The 22947-nt window shown below is 41.6% G+C and overlaps 1 protein-coding gene across 2 annotated transcripts in view; it reads right to left on the reverse strand.

The window, feature by feature from the left end:
• The window catches only part of TBXT (T-box transcription factor T), a 55068-nt gene that overhangs the window by 15078 nt on the left and 17043 nt on the right, over window positions 1–22947 (reverse strand). Inside the window, exon 8 of one of the 2 annotated variants that reach the window (XM_057406928.1) lies at window positions 5615–5777. In XM_057406928.1, the coding sequence (XP_057262911.1) occupies window positions 5660–5777 (118 nt within the window). In that variant the 3' untranslated portion in view covers window positions 5615–5659. Of the gene's footprint in view, window positions 1–5614; window positions 5778–13228; window positions 13336–22947 lie in introns of those variants that run through there. The other variant, XM_057406930.1, reaches the window with a different exon arrangement.

Here is a 22947-nt window from a genome sequence, read left to right on the forward strand (position 1 = left end):
GTGCTTGGAAGACTAGCACAAGCACTGGTAAACTTCTCCATACTGAGAGCCCACACTTTGCACATCAAGAATGTACAGCACAGAGAGCAGAAGAGTTGCTATTAGAGCTGATTAGGAACTAGAATTGCAGTCTTATGGAAAAATCCTCATACATATTTTTGTCCTATGCAATTTCAGATTTTCTCACAGACCAGTTGTGAAACCAGTTGAAAGAGCTAACTAGTTCATTCTGTTCCATTTCATTCTAATGCCCCTAATCAGTTGCCATGTTTCAAGGGAACAGCAGTTTGGGTGCCTTAAACCCTCTTTTTGACTGTAGCCTATGCTCCAGCTAAGTCTTTCATCATGGACCATGGCAGCCTAACAGAACCAGTGAGCCCTATGCCAGGGAGGATGGGACACAGCCTGGGATAAGGGGTCTACTGATTGGAGCAAGTTGATTAGCACATAAGAGATTAATTACAAGCCCAGAAGCCTTCAATCAATACTGGGGTAGATGGCTTGCACTACCTCTCTATCTACTTACCCTGTACACACCAGTGTCTAATCAACAGATTAGCTCAAACAACAGGGTGTTAGAAATTGGTTATGATTATAGCAAAGTGGAAGGAGTGTCAAAAGTGGGAATATGTCACTTACTGTATTCTCATCTCAAAACATTAACGCTTACCACCCTGAAAGGAAGCAAAGGAGCCAGCAGCATACAAAATCTTCCATTGTGAAAGGACTGACAGATCTAATCGTCATTTCTGCTTCAGAAATTTTTAAAATGTAGTATGTGAAAACATGCTGACCCTTGGGAAATAAGTGGAGCTGTTAAAAATAACTAGGTTCCAGCTTTTCAGGAAGAGCAGATTCACTACAGTGACGTAAAAACACCCAGCAGCTTGTCCCAGCCATTTCCCATGAGACATTGCTGATTTAGGAAGAAACAGCAGCTCACACAGCTGCCTGGAAATTTAAATGCCAGAATGCTACTTTTTGAATCTCTTATTTTTTCCACAGCTCACCTTTGACACAGTGACAGTATTTGCACAGTCCCTCCCTACCTTCAGAAAGACCCTTTGAAGACTTTTAAAAGAATTAACCTTCACAGAACATCCCAGCACATCTCAAAATCCATTACAAGATACTAATAGCCTTAGGAATATCCTGTTGGAAAAGTTTTATTTTATGAATATTTAATATTGTTCATTTTAAGGTTTTTCATTTCTGTTGAATGGGATAAAGCATCCCATGGACATTTTGGGTGTTGTGTCCATGTACTTGCCAAAAAAGGGCCAGTGCTGTGGGGTATGACACCTTGGTGGACAGAGTTGCAACCAAGGCAGACAGATGAATAAGTGCTGAAACAGAAATTTGCCTCTGAATAGAACTGCTGATTTGCAGCCATTTCTACCAGTTACAGCAGACTGTTTCTGTGGTCTGTGGCTGAAGGCTTGGTAGTGACAAATAAGATTTCTTCATTTCAAAGCATACATGTGCATTTTTAATTCAAAGTGGTTCATTTCAGGCCAATGCAGAGACTGCCAGGGTGAAGTATTAAGTCATTTTAGTTAGGAAGATAAGTTCTTCCAGTAAACATTTCATGTCCATCTGTTCACTCTGGTGTTAATTCATCAGAATCTGGTTTCTTTACTGTTTCCTTCTTGGATTTCCACTCACTTTTTCTCCCTAAATCCTGTTAGATCCTAACCAATGCTTTCCATAAGACAGAATGCATGAATTTGTATTTGTTTATAAAAGGAGCATAGGGATTACATGCTGGAACAGATTCTTTATACTTAATCACTTCAACACGTGTCTTTCCACCCCACTTACAGCAAGGCTGCAAGTCATGTAAACAAAAAGAAAATGCTGGTTGGCGTGATGTCCTGCTCTGGAAGAATGAAGAGAGAATGTGCGTATATACATATGTGTATATATATATGAAAGAAAATTTATATAATAAACCCATACAAATGTATGTCCAGAAACGGAATTGAAACTATCATCTCAATAGATTCTCCTTTATAGATAAGTATGCAGATAAGTATTGTCAGGCAAGACCTGTCAATTTCCCATTGCTAGACTAACACTAGAAACCCACTTCACAGACCAGGACCTTTCACAGAAAATTCTCTCTGCAGAGAATTTTAGGGGGCAGCATTCAGTAGAAATAAACCACAATCAAAAATTTCAGTATGTCTCTGAAGTTCTTTGACGAGAAACCCTGTGGCCTATAATTTTTTACAGAACAGAAGTTAACACACTCAAGTTGGTCATCATGCATACGGGGAATAGGAGGAAGCAACAGTCAAACAAAATTTGTCTGCTGTGATTTCTACCCAAAAAAGCTCCCATTGGCCAATTCGCTATTTCCCAAAACCTTCCCTTCTCAGACCTCTTCATCAGAAAAGGGAGTCCCTTAAACACAAATCCAGTCATCCCCATCACAGGAAGGTTGAATCTGCAATGATTTCAAAAGCTTGTGGACCTAAAGGAATAAGCAAGAAGCCCTCAAGTGAAATCAAACACAACATGAGGGCAATCAGACTGCCTGTTGGCTTCAGTATAGCCAACTCTTTTTTGCTGTTATTTTGACACAGGAGAGCTATTTGAACAGAGGAGTGTGGTTCTGTGTACAGCCAGAAGGAACAAAGGTACAGCTAACGACTGAGCAACTGAAATCAGAGGACCAATGCATTTCATACCTAGTCTCAACAAGTTGTTCTACAAACAGCACAGCTAGCAAAGCCTGGTTTCCTGCTGGCATGCTACAAAAGCATTAGTTCTCAACCACCTTTCCTGGCAACAGTCCCAGGTCCCCAGCATGCACCCAGCAACCCATGGGGTGAGAGGCAGCCCATGCTGTGTCCAGTCACCTTCTTGGTGACCAACAAGCTGACTGGCCTGCTGCCACATGGGGTCATGGGCTGTCCCAGCTCTCCTGCCAGAGGGGCAGTAGCAGCAGCTGCTTCCTCAACTCAGCTCCTGATGTCCCCCAGACCAGTGGGAGTCCAATGACCACTGAAACTAACTTTCAAATTTTGTGGAAATTGAGCAGCAGGGCTGAAAGCTATGGGAGGGAAAGGAATGGGGATGGATAAACAGACAGTGAGCTCACATGTGTCTTGTTTTCTTAGGAGTTCAAGCTAAAAAAGAACATTTTATATATACACATATATAAAGGGTGGGTAACTGGCAAGAGTCTCTATATCAAAAGAAGCTTGGCCCTGTCTCAAGAAACCAGCAGCCCATTCGAAGTTAGTTGGTGTGTTTTTTCTCTGGTAATGACTTTAACAGTGTTCTTACTTTTACTAGCCACACTGGGCACTAGTCCATAGTACAGACTGAAGCTCTCAGTTCTCCAAGTAACTCTGCAAACCCCATAAGATTACCCACTGAATTCAACCAGAGATGTTGCATTCCTTCCTGACATGACCCTGTTGCTAGCAGGGAGGAGGGGACGGGGACTAATCTGAATCAAAACAATCTCAGCAAAGTCAGAAAATTGCTCGTAATTTGAAAGTGTCCTGCGTTTTGCCCTGCTTCAGGTGGAGGCAGTCCAAATCCACCAGGATGGCTGTTAATTGGAGCAATTCTACTGTAAGGGGCTTCACTGGTGCTAGATGCCAAATAAAAATGCTTTCCAGGCCTTCAACACAGCTGGAGCATTGAGCTCTGAAAAGTCTGGCTTTGATTCACACAAGGGTGTAAATGTCACAACATTCACTACTGGGGCCCCTAGCCTTTTTGATAAACTACTGGCTCATCAAATCCCTAACTTAGAGGTAGGGGGCAAATAAATGGGTCTGGGCTTTATTGCTGAATTGGAATTTTAAGAAGTTTGTTTGAGGATTAATGCACCGTATTTTTTTTTTTTTTTTTTTAATTCGAGAAGTTTACTTTTCCCCAATTGCTTTAGATTAAATATACTCCTGAACCACCGCCCCCCCCCCAAAAAAAAAAAACAAAAACCAAAAAACCCCAAACAAATAAATACATAAATCCCAAACTTGAAGCAGAAAATTCAGCCCTTGCCAGAATTACTTATCACTTTTTTTGGAGAGAATAGAAGCTGCTCATCACATTCAACATGACTTCATAGCTAATTACAATTGACCCAATATGCTAGAGCATGAAAAATTCCTGCTGCCATAACAAAAAGATGTGAATGAGGCCAGATCTCCTTAAGGAATAAGTACTTGCCCATCCCTAATAGTCACTGCTATTGAGGTTATCAGTATTACTGATGCCAAACCTGTATAGTTTGTTATCTACTTTATCACACTGGCAAGAAAACAGAGTTCACCATCTGTTACAACAATTTAACCTACTCACACTCCAAATTAATTGATGTTTTGGAGTTGTAACTCAATTTTTCCTGCTTTGGTCCAGAAATTGTGGTGCAAGTTGCACTCCTTGCTCTGTCAAAGATGGCACATATGATTGTTATACAACTTTCATGACTGGTTTCCATGTTTATAAAAATAAGTGACACTATTACAAAGGACGTTGCTCAATAACACTAAGAGCAGTGCTAGATAGAAGACCATCAAAATGGTTCTTCTGTCTTTATCAACCAGCTTTAAACTTGCCACTAAGTGTAAACCTAGCCCTTAGAAAACTGTCAGGTTTTATTTGCATTTGATAGATGATACCCTGAACCATTTACGCCGGCAGAACAACTTTTAACAGAGTCTCATTAAAGACATTGTATATGCAGTGGTTACACAAAGAGATAATAGTTTCATTTTAGCCTTCCAGTCCCTGGCTGCATTTGAAACTTCCAAGTTGCCTGCACTGTTTTATATAAAGGGTAGTCAAAGTGCAGTATCTGCTCTATTGTGTTACTATTGCAGAGTTATCCAGCTCAGTTTTCATTCTGCATTGTATTGTCAATGAATTTGCCTTATAAAACATTAAAGCAGTCTTCCAGTACCTAAAGAAAGCTGGAGAGGGACTTTTTAAAAGGGCATGTAGTGACAGGAGAAGGAGGAATGGCTTTAAACTGAATGAAGGCAGATTTAGAGTACGTATTAGGAAAAAAAGCTTCACAATAAGGTTTCTGAGACACTGGAACAGGTTGCCCAGAGACGCTGTGGCTGCCCCATCCCTGGAGGTGTTCAAGGCCAGGTTGGACCTGAGTAAAAGGGCTTGGAACAACCTGGTCTAGTGGAAAGTGTCCCTGCCAGTGGCAGGGGGTTTGAAACTATATGATCTTTAAAGTCCCTTCCAGATCAAACCCTTCTATGATTCTGTGAAATCTATTTTCTCTTCAGAATATGTTTTAAACAAAACCACCAGTGTCCATTAGGAATGTAAGATGGGAAGTTACGTTTACAATTAAAGAATTTTAAAACACAAGAATTGCTCCCTACATCAGACCCATCAGCCTCTGAAGGGAAGCAAGAAAAAATTCAATAATCAGCTATGAAGTGATGTAACTAGATTTTTTTTTTTTGACACCAGTTCATATTTAGTTCATGTGCCATCCAAATCACTCTAGCACCTTTCAAATGCTCAGCTTTTTAAGACCCAGTAGGAGAAAAAGAATGTCTATTTTACATTTCTTTTAAAGTCAGGTTAGGAATGAAATATAAGCCTCTGTCACAGCCCTATTAAACCTTACTTCAAGATGCAAAAATTAATGTAGTTAGCTCTGTGGTTCTGTTACTCAGTCTTCATGGTTAACAGAGATGAGGGTCATCAGATGAACACATGGTACAGTGAATTCCACCAGGATAGCACAAAGCAATTGACCTAATTTTACAGTCAATGGAAGCCAGCATTGACTGTAAAAAAAAAGAAAAAAGTTAAGATCAACCATGCAGGAAAATAAAGTCCAAACTGTAATGTGGTTTTATAAGCTATATTCTCACAAAAGTAAGCACACAGCTCTTCTGATATTAGTGAATGACCTACAGATCTGACTTTATACCTCTTACAAGGCAGGTTTGGTTTCATGCCATTTCGTGCAGTCTCCTTTTACAGTTACAGCCTCCTTTTAAATCACTGGCACTTTCTTGCCTTCAAAGAGATAGCTGCTCTTGTTCTCCTATCTAAAATCCCAGCCAGATTGGATATCTAGACACATACATTGCTACAGTACTGAACTTACAAGTCAGCCCTGAAATGCAAAAAGGGTGGGTATTATAGATGACCTTGAATCAGGCAGTTTTCAAACATGTAAATGGAGGAACCTTAAGTCATGCCTAAATACAGCTTTATCATTCTTCCTTTAAGAATGTTAGCAATTACAAAAACATCTAAAAATGTTTCTTGGGCGCTTGTTTGGGGGTTTTATTAATAATTAAAAAGAGACATAAGAGATACAGAAATACAGTACTGAATTTGGCCTACTTACCTGCTGAAGGGATTATCATTGTATTGTCATTAACTGATCATTAATCACTGCACCATGGGAAAGCACTGAAGGGCAACCCCCTCCAACATTACCCAGTATGATCAAATTCTGCCTGAAAACAGAACTGCTGACCCAATTGCAATCCTGCTTGGAAACCTCAATTGCTGGCTCAAGCACCCATTAGCTAGGTGTCCTTCAAACACAGTGCAGAAGGCCAAGAACAGTTTACTGAGCAAGGTTAATCTGCAAAATCTATAATCTGACGTTAATCTGCATAAAGGATATACAGCTCCTATTGCTATGACAGATGACCCACCAAAACTCAGCTGAAAGTCAGTGACAGGCTAAGCCAGCTCAGACTGCAGAATAGTTTAGTGTAGCAAGACCTGCTTCCTCACACTTTAACTTAGAAGTGGGGTTGCTGATTATTGTTATTACAATACAATCTTAATTATTTCATCTCCAGTGTGCACTGCAGAAACATCAGGCTGAACTGTCTACCAAAAGTGACCTACCAAAGTGATCAACAAAAATTGTAACAAGATGGCTTACAACCATGACTGCTGGATAGCATGTGGAAATTGAAAAGCTCAGTGCCACATGGGTTGCATTTGCCCCCAGCCAAGAGAGTAAAAGTGAAAAATGAGCTTTTTCCTCACTGTTATCGAAAGCTTCAGCTGCCTTGAGCTACCAAAACTATAACCTATAATTTCCTGGACAAAACCTGGAACACTTTCCTACTGTTATCAAAACTCTACATTCTTACCAGTGTACCTCAGTGGCACAAGACCCTTGCATAGAACCCACTGAAATCAGACTGCTTGAGTGATGTAGCTCATTTTAATACAATCTCAGAAGGCAACATCTCTTGCACAGATGAGGAAGAGGCTATATAATTGAGGTTTTAGGTGTTTTATGGAGTGTAGGTCTTGCCCACCCTAAGGATTCTTAGGGTAACAGAGATTTTTGGTCTCAACTGTTGAGAGCAATCTAAAACATCTCTGCAAACTTTTAAATCCCATATCTTGGAGACAAGAACACTTAAGCACATCCAGGTATTGTTCTGTGAGGGTACTCTGAAGCAGTATCTCTATACTTTGCTCTTATCATTATTTTCTAGTTGTTGGGTACAATTAGGAACACAATAGATCTAGGTTTAGATTCTGTGTCTCATTCTAGTACACCTCTAAAAATTGTGTGTGCACTGGCAGCTGGGTAGTTTAATCCAGGGAGTCAACAGACAAGCTGTTCTCTGAAGAATGACCCAGAAAGGGCATATGCAGAGTAGTGAACTACTGGACCTCCCCATACTGAATGCCACGGCATATATTTAGATGCTTTCTTTTCTCTACAACTGTATTTGACCCACAGACGCTTCCACCTGTCTGACATTCAAAGCAGCAAATGCTCTTCTGGAATTCTGCATTGATCTCAGCTAGTCTTGGTCTTGTTGAAACAGAGCAGTTGAACCCGACTTTAGCATGACAGCCTCGTAGCTAAAGCATTTGGTCCAGGGCTGAATAGCACATTTTAAGCTGCAGAAATAACTCTGGAAATTACCACTGACACTAAACTATAGAGTTATGTTGCTTTTGCTTGGCCATCATTTGATCTCCTACTTCTTTGCAGCAAAGCTAGTCCAGAGTCCAAGTCCAGCCTGGATATTTTCCCAGTTTGTGAATTTGGGATATTCCTGGAAAGTGGGGGATATACTACAGAAATAGCTGAACCCAAAGCTATCACTTCCTAGTGAGGAGTTGCAAGTAGCTGCCAAGCCACTAAGCAAGAGGCAGACATTGCTTCCTTCTCTGACTTTTTGAACGGGAGTAGCATCAGCAGCTAGGTTTTTCATGCTCAGGTGTGCTTTAATCTTATCAAGGGGACCCAACATCTCAGGAGCTTTTAGTCACAAACACTACCTCAACTCATGGTCACAAAGGCCTGGTTATCACCCAGGTTGCGGCAAGGGACGCAGTTCCCTATGCTTGGCTACTTGGGTATATTTGCACATTCAAATTTATGCACACAACTTTTGGACTAAACAGGAAGGAAATTCCTTTGTTCTACACGTCTCTAGCTACGTGTGGACTGTAACATGGCATCACTAAGAGCAAATCATGCCTGACCAATTTGATTGCTTTCTATGGTGGAACTGATGGATAGGAACAGAGCAGTTGACATCACCTACGTGAACCCATGCAAAGCTTTTGAGACAGTCTCACATGACATTCTTGTCTCTAAAATGGAGAGACAAGATCATCCATCAATTTGATGGATGGATCAGCTCACAGATAAGGAATTGGTCACATGCAGAGGGCCACACACAGAGAGTTGTAGTCAATGGCTTAATGTCCAGCTGGAGACCAGTAACAACTGGTGTCCCTCCAGGGTCAAGTGCTGGGACCGATCCTGTTCAACATCTTTGTCAGCAACTTGGACAATGGGACTGAGTGAGCCCTCAGCGAGTTTGACAATGACACCATGATGTGTGTTTCGGTTGATACACTGAAGGGAAAGAATGCCATCCAAAGGGATCTTGACATGCTGGAGAGGTGGGTCAATGCCAATTTCATGAAGTTCAAGCCAAGTGCAAGGTCCTACACCTGGGTCAGGGCTATCCCAGGCACAGCTACAGGCTGGGCAGAGAAGAGATTCAGAGCAGCCCTGCGGAGAAGGACTTGGGGGTCTTGGTCAATGAGAAACTGAACATGAGCCAGCAGTGTGCGCGTGCAGCCAAGAAAGCCAACCGTATCCTGGGCTGCATCAAAAGGAGTGTGACCAGCAGGTCAAAGGGGCTGATCCTGCCCCTCTACTCTGCTCTCATGAGACCTCACTTGGAGTATTGTGTGCAGTTCTGGTGCCCTCAACATAAAAAGGACATGGAACTGTTGGAACAAATCCAGAGGAGGGCCACGAGGATGATCAGGGAACTGGAACACCTCCCATAATGAAGATAAGCTGAGAAGGTTGGAGCTGTCGAGCCTGGAGAAGAAAAGGCTGCTTGGAGACCTCATAGCAGCCTTCCAGTATCTGAAGGGGGCCTACAAGCTTGCTGGGGAGGGACTCTTCATCAGGAACTGTAGTGACAGGACAAGGGGTAATAGAATCAAACAGGGGAAGTTCAGGTTAGATATAAGGAAGAAGTTCTTTACTGTGAGGGTGGTGAGGCACTGGAATGGGCTGCTCAGGGAAGCTGGTGGTGTCCAAGCCCAGGCTGAAGAGAGCCTTGGGTGACATGGTTTAGTGTGAGGTGTCCCTGCCCATGGCAGGGGGGTTGAAACTAGATGATCTTAAGGTCCCTTCCAACCCTAACCATTCTATGACTCTAAGGCTATCTAGCTTGCTGTCTTTGATCTAAGCAACTAAATAGAACTGGAATCTTGCTTTTGGTGTTAAATCAAGCATTCACGATCTTGAATTAATAGCACTTTTCCATTTCCTGTAAAGTCACTTTGTAGGATCTATCACTGGAGAGGGAGTGATACACTTCAAGGCAGGGATGTTTCAGTTAACCTCAACTTATAGTCACTTGGAAATCGGCCAACAGCTATTCTTACTTATCTCCACTTACTGACACTTTGAAACATCACCAGGATTGGTTATTCAATAGACGAATAAGATGCTAAGTGCTTAGGCCTTATCTTAATTCACAAAAATCTCAGAATTGCCAAGTTGGGAAGTAATTTCTGGAGTTCATCTAGTCCAACTCCCCTGCTCAAAGCAGGATCAGCTATAGCAGATTGCTTAGGACTGGTTTTGAATATTTCTAAAGACTGTACACCCTCCCTGGGCAGCATTTTCCACTGCTTGACCACCCTCATGATACAAAATATTCAATTCAAACACTTCTCCCCCTCCCCCCCCCCCCCTCCCCACTTTGTGCCCACTGCTTCCTGACTTCTGGATTTTCTTTCAGACAGGTAAAGTCAAAGCTTGCATCTTACAGAAAAATCCTGCCTCTTCCTGCTATGAGCCTCAATACTGAAGAGGTGACTACCAAAAAGGCATTGGAAGCTATGTACAATTCCATTGCAGAAAAAAAACATTATCCCTTGAGAAACATGCATCTTCCCTTACAGGGGACTGCTGCAGAACTGTCATGACCTGTACACAACAGCTAACTCGAGCCCCGCCTCCAAAAAGTTGTTTTGGATTTTTAAGTGACTGTTGTCCATGCATCAGCAGATAAGCCACACTTTCTGCAACCCACCCTTAGCTTAGTGGATGTGTAGAATTGCCTCCTTCTGAATAGGACAGAGCCCATTATTCTGTGGGGGAATTGCAGGACTTAAATTTCCCACATTTCCAGTATCTGAAGATTCTGCATGTAAGTGGGTACCAAAACTGTAAGTCACAATATGCAAGATATTAGTATCACTTTGCTTTCATGCTGGCAATTCTAAGGAACAGTAAGAGCTTTCTTAGGTGAGGATCCAGCAGCAGGGAGAGCTTGAACATTTTATAACTAAAAGTACATCAGCAGAACAGTTTTTCATCAACAAAAACTCCTGCTTACTTATGCGGCTTCTCCCAGCTTTTGTTTGGTGATGCAGTTATAGTCCCCAAAGCATACTCCAACATTTTTGTCATCTGATCAGCCCTGCATAATTTACTTGATAGCAGCTGTGTGCGCTTTCTTCATACTTCTCCCCTAATGCATTAATACTTTCTTTTTGAAAGCTTTCCAGGGATTGTGAAAAATGTCTTTTGTTTCTTCGTTTTCTTACACTCCTCCCACACACTAACACCAAGCTTATGTTTTTGCCTAATAGAAACCATCCAGGGTACACCTTTAAAAAGGCAAAAAGCAATTCTGCAACTTTGTTAAAAATCTAGGAAACAAGAGGGATACTTCTGCTATGAGAGAGCTGAGCTTGGCTTAGGCTCTGCCACAAGCTTCCTGTTTAACCTCAGCCAGACTCACCTAGCCTGTTCTTGCCCATTTTTTTTCTGGAGCAGTATCTTGCAGAATAAAATAGCCCAAAAAGGATATCTTGGGTGAAGCCATGCCACATCACAAGCTCCTACTATAATTCAGTGCATATTTTCCAAGCATATTCCAGAGAATAATTTCCAAGCTTTTTTTTTTTAATAAAAAATAATAATCCTAGAAGGTGGCAATAAAATAGTCTTTTAAACAAAGCAGATTTCAGACTTAAAATGGCAGCTGATATTACGTAGATATATTGTAGTGATGATCATACTGGGAAAAAATCAAGGAACAACAGCAGTGGAAATGGGCACATCACCTCTAGTGTTATGTTCGGTAAGAGTCTCTCTCAGAGGTTACACAGCTGGTGACTGAGATAAAGCAGAAAGAATATCACAAACAGACTGTGTCCTGCATGGAAGAGCTACCAGATTGCAATATGGGCTATTCCTCCAATTGTTGTACATGATGAGTTCTCCAAATCATGCTACACTTTATTAACCAGAGAGGAAGGAGAACAATGGAAAAAATTGTTAATTTGTGACCCAAATTCCTTACACTTTTTAAGCCACTTTCCCCTTGAACAAAGTATCTGAAAGCAATATCCTGGCATGGGTTTAATCAAATTTAAAGTAACACAGGCTAATCTTCAGAGGGCTGTTATGTCTGTGAAAAGTTATTTCTTTCCTTAAGCCCTGCTTCCCTTCTGGAAGTCTGTAAGTCATGAAATAAGCAAGCAGAAGTGTCCGAGTCAGTAAATACAGCGGTCAGCCCCATTCTTCCTCCTCTCCAACTTCTGCTTGCTGCTTCCCCAAAGAATACAGCAAATTCCACTAATGAAACAGCTTTTTCTTTTGAGATAAAGGGTAATGAATAGGAGAATGGTTAGTAGCAGTGGTAACCATCATAACAGACAGTCATTACAAGGTTTTGGCAGTCATTTTCAAACACTGGAACCAAAAGTCGAGCATTTAATATTATTTCAGAATTCCAATTTGAAGCACCATTCTCCCTCTTGTTTTTTAAGAAACGTTTTTCCTTAGCACATGAATCCTGTGCTGATATGCATCTGGATTTCTGTTAACTGAAGTTTATGGGAAGTCCTCAAAACCTTCTTCTGCCTCCCTTTCTAATTTTTTCTCTCCTTACACACAGAGCAGTATCTAGTTTCTTTCTTTATGATCTTTTCCATCTTAAAAGAGTCAGTATTACCAGAAGAACTTGGTTTTAGTTTCTTTGCTTTTTCTTCTAAGGAAGGAAGGCTGGGTCACATTAAACCTCTCCAGCACTGAAGTAACCAGGTGTCCTTTTGGGTACTCACTGGATTCATATTAAATCTCTCCAGGCACCAAGGCTCAATAAGACACTGTAGCCAACTGCTGAATTCTGCTGGCTTACAGCTTTCAAATGTTAGAAGTAATTTATACCCAAGGTCTAAGACTGCATCCCACTACTCTCAAATTCCCCCCTTTGATTTTAATTTGATTACTGAAGAATTTACCTCAAAACTCAAAAGCAGCTTAATTAAGAGACATGGAGATGTATCTGTGTGCACAAAATATGACATCACTGTGGCTACTACCATATGTTCACTTAGAGGACTCTACATGCTCCACATTAATCCAAGTGTAAATAAAAATGTCAAGGCTGGCATGGGTCTGCCATAGGCCTGAAACCGAATCTTCTGCAACTTGGACCCCATAGCTCCAGGCTCAGAGCCATTTTTTCATTCAGGGAGCTCATCACTGCTTTCAATGAGGGATCCCACACAGAAGAGACTACAAAAGAAAAATCAGTCCCCTGGGGAGCAGGGAAGGTTGTTTCCAATTGTCTCTCTCTTTCTCAAAAGCTCCTATCAGTGCAATGAAACTTTCTGCATGCATAGTTTCCTCTCCTCTGAAGTTACCTTTATTCTTTCAGCTCTGATTTCTGGTATTTGCCCTGTTATTCCCCCACCGCCAATGCATGTTACTAGTCGAGCTTCTCCTTTCCTCTCGTTGCCTTGCATCATGCTGAGAGCATTGCAGGAAGAATTATGGCCAATTCATTTGCCTGCCTGCCAATTAGAAGTATACTATGTCAGAGTCAAGCGAGTAAATACCAATAAACAATACGACAGCTATCCAACCCATTTAACCCTCTGACAGTTTTGAGTGCTTTCCACTTTATTAAAATGATTAATAGAATAGATATGCTTCATGAGACACAGCACTGTAGTACTTAGATTCACAGAGCTGATTTTTATAGACAGAAAAACAGTTTCTTTAATATGCTGCTTTATTCCAAACACTGTTAAATCACAAAGTTCTGAGGATGTTTATTCTAGTATTCCAGTAATAAAGTAATCTCACCAATGAGCAGATGTCCTCCTAACTCACACTATCTTTTTAATATTTAATTATGAATAGTTGGGACAGGAATCTGTTCATACTATTTGCACAGCATCACAAAGGACCAGGTCTAGATTTGAGTAGCCAAGTTCGTTTGTAGAACACAGTAGTAGCAGGCACTTTCTGTGAACAGGTGCTTTAGACATAAATAGAAAGAACAAGTCTCTCCTCCAGAGAGTTAGCTATTGGACACCAATTTCATATCGTTCTAGGTGCCAGGGAAATTTTTCTTGCCCAGAAGCACTTATTTGAAGAAGACTCAATATGGGCACAGAGGGCAATTGCACACTTCTCAGTGAGGTGCTGGAGCTTAAACAGACCGCAGCTTGGAAAAGGCAAACAAGCAGACATATGGTCTGATTATGAAAAGATATCTATCTCACGCTATGGATATTTTTAATACAAGGCAAAAATTTGACATAATTCATACTCAAGTGAGTTGAAGCTTCTCAGCATGCTCATATTTAATATGTAACACAAGTTGGTAGTTTTAGAAACTGTCCACTTGAATGCTGCAATTCTTTTGCAGGCAAATAACCTTATACTGCATTCATCTCTTTTTAATTAGAAAAAGATTTCAACAATTATTTCCAGCTTGCATGCATTTCAATGTCCACCCTTAAAATATGGATAGCTGAATTCCTGGAGAAAGGCCAGCCACAGCTCTAAACTCTGCAACTGAGTGAAGTGAGAGTGATATCAGTATCGCAAAGCACAAACACTTGCAGTCAAACTAGGGCTGTATAATAGAAGAGTCTCTTTGCAGCAGTAAAACCAGGCAGGGGCAAATAACAAGTGCAAAGACTGATGTGAACAAGGCACAGTACTAATGGATGCTTCATGGGCTTGCAGCAAATGACAGACGACTCTTTTCTGCCAAAATTAAACTACAGCAAGCAACCAAGTCAGGGTGCCTTGCTGCTCCTTGGCCACAGCTTTTAAAGAAAAGTTTCTCCTACCCCTGTTGCTCTGGGAAGCACATTCACCTTCTCCTATTAATATTTCTATTGAAGTTGGACACTGATACTGACTTACTACCAGAAGATCACTATAGAAACCTTGTGCTTGTCACTGAGTCTGACCTTTAAAGACCCTCAACTCTTCTTCCTATAAAAGCTGGTCTTGTGCTGTGGTATGTGGTAAAAAAACAGAGTATTTTCATGCCAGCTATTTCTTCAGCAATTGTGCCAAGGGCTTTCTCCGTTACATACATATTGCTGGATCTGTACATTCAAACAGCCACTTTGAAGCAGCATGTCCTGTAGCCACGCACCCTAGAAAGCAGAGCTCATCATTGCTCAAGACTTAGATGAAGCATTGCTTTATGCCCCAGCTCAACCATCCTTTCAAATAAAGCCTTAGTACAACTAGTAGTCCCCTAACAAAGCACACATGATTTCCCCACAATTAATATCAGGAAAACATGTGGTTAACAGACTTCCCTAGTAAAATGGACAGAAAGCTATAGTCAATATTACTAAATAGATTTAGCTTACACTTGTGAAAAAAGTTCCAAACAATGATTCTCCCTGGAATAGTGATACATGTTGCAAAACTTCTATTTCATTCCTGCCTACATGTTAAAGAGATTAAAACAAGAGAGGCACTAGGTAAACCATTACTGCCTCACTGTGGATTAAAGCAATGCTTGCTTCCAGTACATTACAGTTACTACACTGTTACTAGCTTTTTCTGCATCCCTCAGGAAAAAAGACATTCTGTTCAGGTGAACAATCCAAGGTATCTCTGAACAATATTACAATATTTGAAAACTCAAGAAATACCCTAACATTTCACACTGGTTGAAAAACAGCTTGCAATAGGTGAAGCTGAATAAGCAGTTGATCTTGGCTGAAGTCACAGCTGTGAATCTAAAACCTTTAAGCTTGCATTTTCGCTATATAGGGATTTATTGTCAGATTTTATACAAAATTCCCAATGGCTTTTCCAAAAGCTCTGTTTTAACACTGATTGAACACTGGGCATTACACAACCATTTGCTTCCAGATATGTTTAAAACCTACCTAGGAACATTATTGCAATACTGAAGCCCACATTTCCTTCTTAATTTTCTTATGAGCTTCTCTTCCCTGGAAGCACAGCTGACTGAGCTACAGCATTGAACTTTCTGGAGGATTTGCTTACACAAGTACTAGTCTGCATCTGATCAGATGGACAACAACAAATCAGATTTTATTTTCACAAGAGAATGACATTCTAGTTATCAGCATGACCCTTGCACATCTTGGGACATGTTACTTACCATTTGTAGGTCCCTTTGAACCCAGTACAATTGAGAAAAAGTTAAACTGGAGTTGCTATTCCACAGATTCTTATTTCCAGATCTTATATCACAACCTTTGTAGCATTCCAGGGTGCATACAGCAAAAAAATCAATGCTTCTTCAGAGCAGGGATTTAGTCTTATGCAGAGGACAGGGGTGGCTTGCAACGTATTTTATGTTGAACCTTGGCATTGCAACTGGGTGTTATTTTAGTTACTTCATACACAATTCCAAAAGAATCATTTACACAGTAATCTGAATTATGCAGGCTTCTGTATTGTTAAACATACATCCTTGGCAATTCATGTGCACAGTTTCTACATGGAGACATAATTTGTTTACTGGATGCAATATTTACCCAGCTAGATCAACATCTATAGCTACCGGCTGTCAAGACTACTGGCAGATTACCTCTGCTGATACACAGGACACGTTGCTCAATCAAAAGAAGTTATTTCATCAACTTCTATATATAATCTGTATTATTAATACAGAAACGTTTTCTTTCTTCTGCTATTGTCACACATTCTTTTCTAGCACTTCCTTCAGACATGGGCCCCACTGCAATGAACAGCCACGATTTGTGCCCTTTCATTTAAGGAACTGTGATTGTGAAGCTACATTTCTGCTCAGTTTTGGAATGTAAATGTTCCCCATGGAAGGGAGAATCCAAACCAAGCAAAATTGCTGCAAAAAAACTATCCATGAAATACTTTATTTTGAGCATTTCTCTTCAAAATTTAATAGCTGCATCTGAACCAGGAGCTCTGAAATGGGGCTTGACTGCTCTGTGGTCAGAAGCTATGGCACTTCCAGCAGGGAAACACCCTCACAAGCGGTTATCAATATGGACACCCAGGCACAGCGCCCTCCCAGTGCATTACCTGCCATTCATCCACACCTCTCCAACAAAACATTCCCCACATAAGAAAAAAAAAAACAAAGCTGTTTTAGCAATGAATTCCTGGCCAGCCCCACAATTGACTCCAGTTTCCATCCCTCTAGTCTGGCCCTCATGAACTACTTAGCTGGAGTTTAAACACATCACTGACTTTCAAGTTGCATTGTTGTATAACTTCCAAATGCTTATTAAGAGCTCTTGTCTCACCAAAAAGAAAGTAGAATATAAACAATGAAAAAGCATTATAAGTCCATCCAAGGGCTTTTCAACCCCATAACAAGGCACTGAACAGCCTAGAAAAGGTCACAGGCAGAAGTTCCAGAGTGATGCAGAAAGCAGGGAGAAGCAGTACTGGGAACATTCCATGAGTGCATAAGCTGAAGATATTTGTCCAGAAGCCATTTGTCTCCCTCAGCCTCTTGCCCCGTGTCTGCTGATTATTACTAATGTTATGGGAAGACTCGAAGGATAGCTTGCATTATCCTTACATGGGGCAAGCCTGAATTTTAATGGCTGTGGCATCAAGTGATGGGATAAATAAGCTCAAGACCTGCATTAGCCTGTGAAACTCATGAGCAAGTTGGTGATGGGCATTCTCCTTAAGCTGTATGAGACAATGATGGCTTTATTGGGAAAGATTAAGTATCAAATGAAATTTTTGTGGAGAAGAAAGAAGTAAGCAATCTTGCCTTAACACTCATGTAAAACAATAAAGCCAAGTCTTATGTCTCTGAACTTAGATTCTCCTATTTACTTCAACTTCAGTGAAGACTATACCTTTTTGTCAATAGGTAGAACCCACACATTCTACTTATAAACTCCTTTTTGCCAATAGGTAGAACCACACATTCTCTCTACTTATAACCTCCTTGACTTCGGATATGTACATGTGGAGATAGAAAGAGGCATTTCACACAGCACATAGTAACTTGTGCCCTGCACAACAAAATAACACCAAGCAGTTCAGAAAGAATCCCAAGCCCACGCACCTACACCATCCCATCACACCAGATGCTTCTGCTTACATGCTTCAGCACAGCCTAAGGAGCCTGATTGGCACACACAGAGTCAAAGAGAGTGGAGGCTGTTGCCAGTGTACAGCAGCCACTTAGTGAGGAGACCTACTCCAAGTTATTTCATGAGAATGTTCCTCAAGTCTCAGTTGCTTCCTCACCTTTGGAATATGTCTATCTTCCTGCTTGCATGCAACTAACTGAGCAATAGGTTCAAAAGCTTTTAGGACAAACATGAAATGGTTTAGTTTGGAAGGGACATTAAGATCATCTAGTTCCAATTCCCAGCCATGGGCAGGGACACATCTACTAGACCAGGTTGCTCAAAGCCCTTTCCAGCCTGATCTATAATAATACTGGTCAACACATCTGCAGGCAACCAGTAAAGCCTCACCTTTGGGAAAGGCTGCACTGGAGGCTGGAAGCTCAAAGCTTCGTGGGAAAGGAGATGGGAGGAATGTACTTGAAGGCCAGTTTTTGTTTTTTGATCTTGCTGCTAAACATATGTGTTTCTTGCTGTAACCCTTTCACTCATTTTGAAAAGTCACCTCTTTTCCAAATTTTATACACTCTGTCATATAAAGAAGAATAAATTCATAAGCAGCACTTTAACTTACTTTCTACTGGAAGGCCAAGGTGCCCCATTCCTGAACACTTGCTTTCCCCACACATGCAACGCATCTGTGGCTGAAACAGCCCTTGGAGGAACCTAAGGGGAGGAAACTTAAACACTGCAAGTCAGAGCTGCAGGAGAGGCTATTCTTCACAGAAGGTTACAAAAATCTTTCCTGCCCTTAAAAGAGAAAACACACAAGACAAGAACAATGCATGCTCACTCACTGTGCATACAAGTGAATCTCACCCCAGAGACACTTTGCCCTGATGTGCCTTGCTCTTCCCACAGCCCTGAAGGCTGCCCTGGGAATTATAACAAAGGATTGCTGAATAAATTGGTTTTGTTTCAAAATCCTGGCCTGGTTTTCCAGGGAAAAGCAAATAGAGAATCTATTTCCTCTGGAATGGAGTCTAAGAACTCCCTGTGCAGGAAGCAGCACATGGAGCCTGTGCAGAAGGGAAGTGTTGAGACGACAAGGAAGCAAAACAGGGATGAGAAAAAAACACATATTTATAAACACATATTTAACAGCTTGTGGGGTGGAGCAAGAGCAACACAGTTACCTATGATAGACTTGATTTTGCTTTTCTCCCCACAGAGGCTGGAGACAACAGTTCCTTGGGCAGGTTGCCACTGACACATCTTCCTCAACCTGAGATCAGCTGACGCAACCAGAATACAGCAGTACCTGCACCGTGTGATTTGCAGTAGCATCATGCATTCGCTATACCAAGGAACTTAAGCTCAAGTTTAGGCTGTTCCACCTCAGGAGGGAAAGGACACTTCATGCAGCCTAGTTCAGGGGCACCGTGAGGTGGATGTGAGGCTGAGCCAGTGGCACAGCACTGTGAACCATCCACCCAGCCCAGAGGAGCACTGAGTACTCCAAAGCAGCCAAACGTCAGTGTTACCTACTGCTGGCATTCATCCAGTCACCTAGATAGATGCCCTTTTCTCCTACCAGAAGCTGAATATGACAGCGTGCAGTCAAGAACCTGGTCCTGAGCCTGGGCCCATGGTAGGTATCATACAGCACCAGTCCCCCTTCCAACTTCTTCTAATTTTAAACACAGCAATAAGGGTTGAGGATTTATCCCCAAGAAGCCTTAAGAGCTGGACAAGCATGTTACAAGCATGACAGCAGAACAAACTGCAGTGGAAAGCATGAATTGGAAAGCTACATTGGACATGTCAATTGGGTACAGTCGATTTGGTACAGTCATCTGCTTTCTTTTCTAAAGAAATTTCACAAAAGGAAGAAACAATACAAATTTTGTGTGCGCATTTGTTACCTGACAACTAAATGCTGCTAGGACCATTTAGTTCATATAATCCCTTTTCTATCCTAGGTCACAAAATTACACCCAGGGCAGTTTCTTCCGCAAAAGCAGCTCTCTTTTCTCTGAACAGTAAAGAAAAGCAACTATAAAGTTAACATCAGATTATATAGAATCATAGAAGAGTTAGGGCTGGAAAGGACCTTAAGATCATCAAGTTCCAACCCCCCTGCCATAGGGCAGGAACACCTCACACTAAACCATGTCACCCAAGGCTCTGCTGAACCTGGCCTTGAACACCACCAGGGATGGAGCATTCACAGCCTCCCTGGGCAACACATTCCAGTGCCTCACCACCCTCACAGTAAATAATTTCTTCCTTAAACAGAGGAAGTTCAGATCAGATATAAGTTTGAAACCGTTACCCCTTTTCCTATCACTACAGTCCCTAATGAAGAGTCCTTACAGGCCCCCTTCAGATACTGGAAGGCTGCTATGAGGTCTCCACGCAGCCTTCTCTTCTCCAGGCTGAACAGCCCCAACTTTCTCAGCCTATCTTCATACAGGAGGTGCTCCAGTCCCCTGATCATCCTCATGGCCTCCTCTGGACTTGTTCCAACAGTTCCATGTCCTTTTTATGTTGAGGACACCAGAACTGTACACAATACTCCAAGTGGGGCCTCCTGAGAGCAGAGGGGCAAGATCACTTCCTTAGACCTGATATAACCAGATTCCAGACTTCCCAAAGTATTCTCCACTTTGCCAAAAGGTTCCCTTGGAAAACCTGAGCCAGTTTCAGGAAAAGCAGTTTTTAAACTAGCTACCTACTTATGTAACACAAAGCTATCTAAGTTATGTCACAAGTATTTTAACTAGTATATCTCATCTTACTAGTTCATGAACTAGCCATATTATTTTTTTTTTTAAAGTGCTTAGCCTCAGAATATGTTTTTATGCAGCTTTTGCACTGAGGAAATTATCTGTTTCCTGGTGTATTTTCCCCTGCCAAAAAAGGAGGTAAAAACTGCATAAATATGTAGCAAGTAATGAACATGTTTTTAAGTCTCTCTAATGGTCAAGCCCTGAGCTAGCAGCAAGCCATCAGTTCCCCTATTCCTGAATTACTCAAACATAACTGTCAGGGCTAGAAGGCAACCTCAGACACCAGTTAGAAAACTTCATTAGAACAGGGAAATTGTAGTAGCGGACTCATCTCCGCCTCCTAGCCTCATGTCTCAGTATAATATCGTTAGCACATTCGCAGGAGGAGTCCGACATCCTTGTAAGGCAACAAGAACTGGCCAGAATAGTGCAGAGCTGAACTGAGCTGGCTGAGGACCACTCTCTTCCCATCCGTCACACTGCCCTGCCCATAGGCTTTATTATTTTAAATTGTGATTTTTAAGTATTATTATTGCTAAGATGCTTCTTTCAAAACTAGAAAAGCTCCTGTGTAGCACTGGGGAGCCCCAGAGGGAAACCGCTTGCTTGCTACCATCAGAGCCAGAGACTTCCAGCCCAAAGGGGTGCTTCACAGCCTCTTCTCCCATGGCTTTTTGTAGTCCAGGCAAGACAAGAGATTAATAATAATAATAATAGATACACTTTAAGTGCACTTGATTAAAAGTAAATAACCTGAAGCAGGGAAGTCTGTGCTTATTAACATACTTTAAGACACAGAAAGCTGAGACCAAATCTGAGTAGTCAATCAGTGCAATAGTCACCATGCTTTGCTGCACTTAGGAGCTCTTACCCAGCTATGATCTGTCCTTCAAAACTCCAATTGAAAGAGATGTAAAGGGTCAAGAAAAACAAGTGTAGATGCCATTAAATCAAAGTTAAAAAGGATGAGAGTTTCCAAGAAGTCCTGGAAGTGCTGCCTCAGAGCCAGAATTACTGTACAGCAAGTAACAAAGGGACAGATTTCTTGCAGCTTAGCCTTTGTGTAAGGCAGCAAAGTCAGGAACCAGAATGACCATGACACAGGCAAATCTGAAGTTTTATTGAACTATCCTTGTAGCTTTCATAGATGCACTTTTAAAAGCTTGGTTCTGTTCTCCTTGTTGAAATATCCCAAAACTGACACAGCATTGTAAGAATCAGCAGTGTTTTGGTTGCAAAAACATATTAGCAACACGAGAAAAAAAGTAGCAGCTGACAGCCAAAATGTGAGAGGCTGCTTGACATTAAGCAGAAATTCTTTTCTATGAGAGTGGGGAGGCGCTGGCACAGGGTGTCCAGAGAAGCTGTGGCTGCCCTGTCCCTGGCAGTGTTCAAGGCCAGACTGGAAGGGTTTAGAGCAACCTGGTCTAGTGGAAGGTGTTTGGAACCAAATGATCTTAAATGTCCCTCCCAAACCAAAGCCTTCTGTGATTCTATGAAATGCAAATTATTAATTTCTTTGGCAGCAGCTTTTATTCATGGGGCCAGTTTGAGGATGGTTCACACAATGGAAGTACACTGCAGAGAAGGCAAACCCAGTGTGCTTTAGTAGTTAGTACACACAACATGCTCGCCTATCAATTAATTTGTATCAGTTGCAAGCTGGGTCAAGCCACACATCCCACTGCAACCTTGCATGCTCTTCGGAAGTGTGTCCACAAGAGGGAGATAGAAGACCAGAAACAGTCGTTTAATCATAAAATGATTCTATGTAGTCTTACTAATCTATAGTAAAGTCTTTTACACGGCTACAGGTGTACACTAGCAGGCTAGCACAGTCCCAGGCTCAATACAAAAAACAAAAACCTAGTTAAGTATCTGCTGTGTGACTTCTCACTTGGAAGATATTTCTTGAGGTCCAGGCAGTGCTGGTACATGGGATGTCATGCTCACCTCCAAAATGGAGAGACATAGGGCTAGACACAGCTCCAGCAGTGGCACACGCCTCAAACATCAGGAAGGTCTCCATTCCTCACAAATATAGTCTACATTTGCCTGAAGCCCAGCTGCCAAGTCACACCAGACACTGACAGAAGTGGAGCTCCCAGGTAGGAAGATGGGATTTTAGGCTGGGGAATCCTCATTTAGAGCTGGCTAACCTCCAGCTTTGTTATGCCAAGATCAGCTTTTCAGCCAACAGTACCATTTCCACAATAATTGCCTTAATTTTTCCAACCCTAAAGGATTGCTAAGTGCCAGCAGCAGCACCCTCAACCTTACAGAAATTCACCACAAAAAAAAGCAC

Source organism: Pezoporus wallicus, unplaced genomic scaffold (genome assembly GCF_028554395.1).
Source record: "Pezoporus wallicus isolate ANWC-B61680 ecotype Strahan unplaced genomic scaffold, APGP_CSIRO_Pwel_v1 scaffold_6362, whole genome shotgun sequence".
NCBI classification, from domain to species: Eukaryota; Metazoa; Chordata; class Aves; order Psittaciformes; family Psittacidae; genus Pezoporus; species Pezoporus wallicus.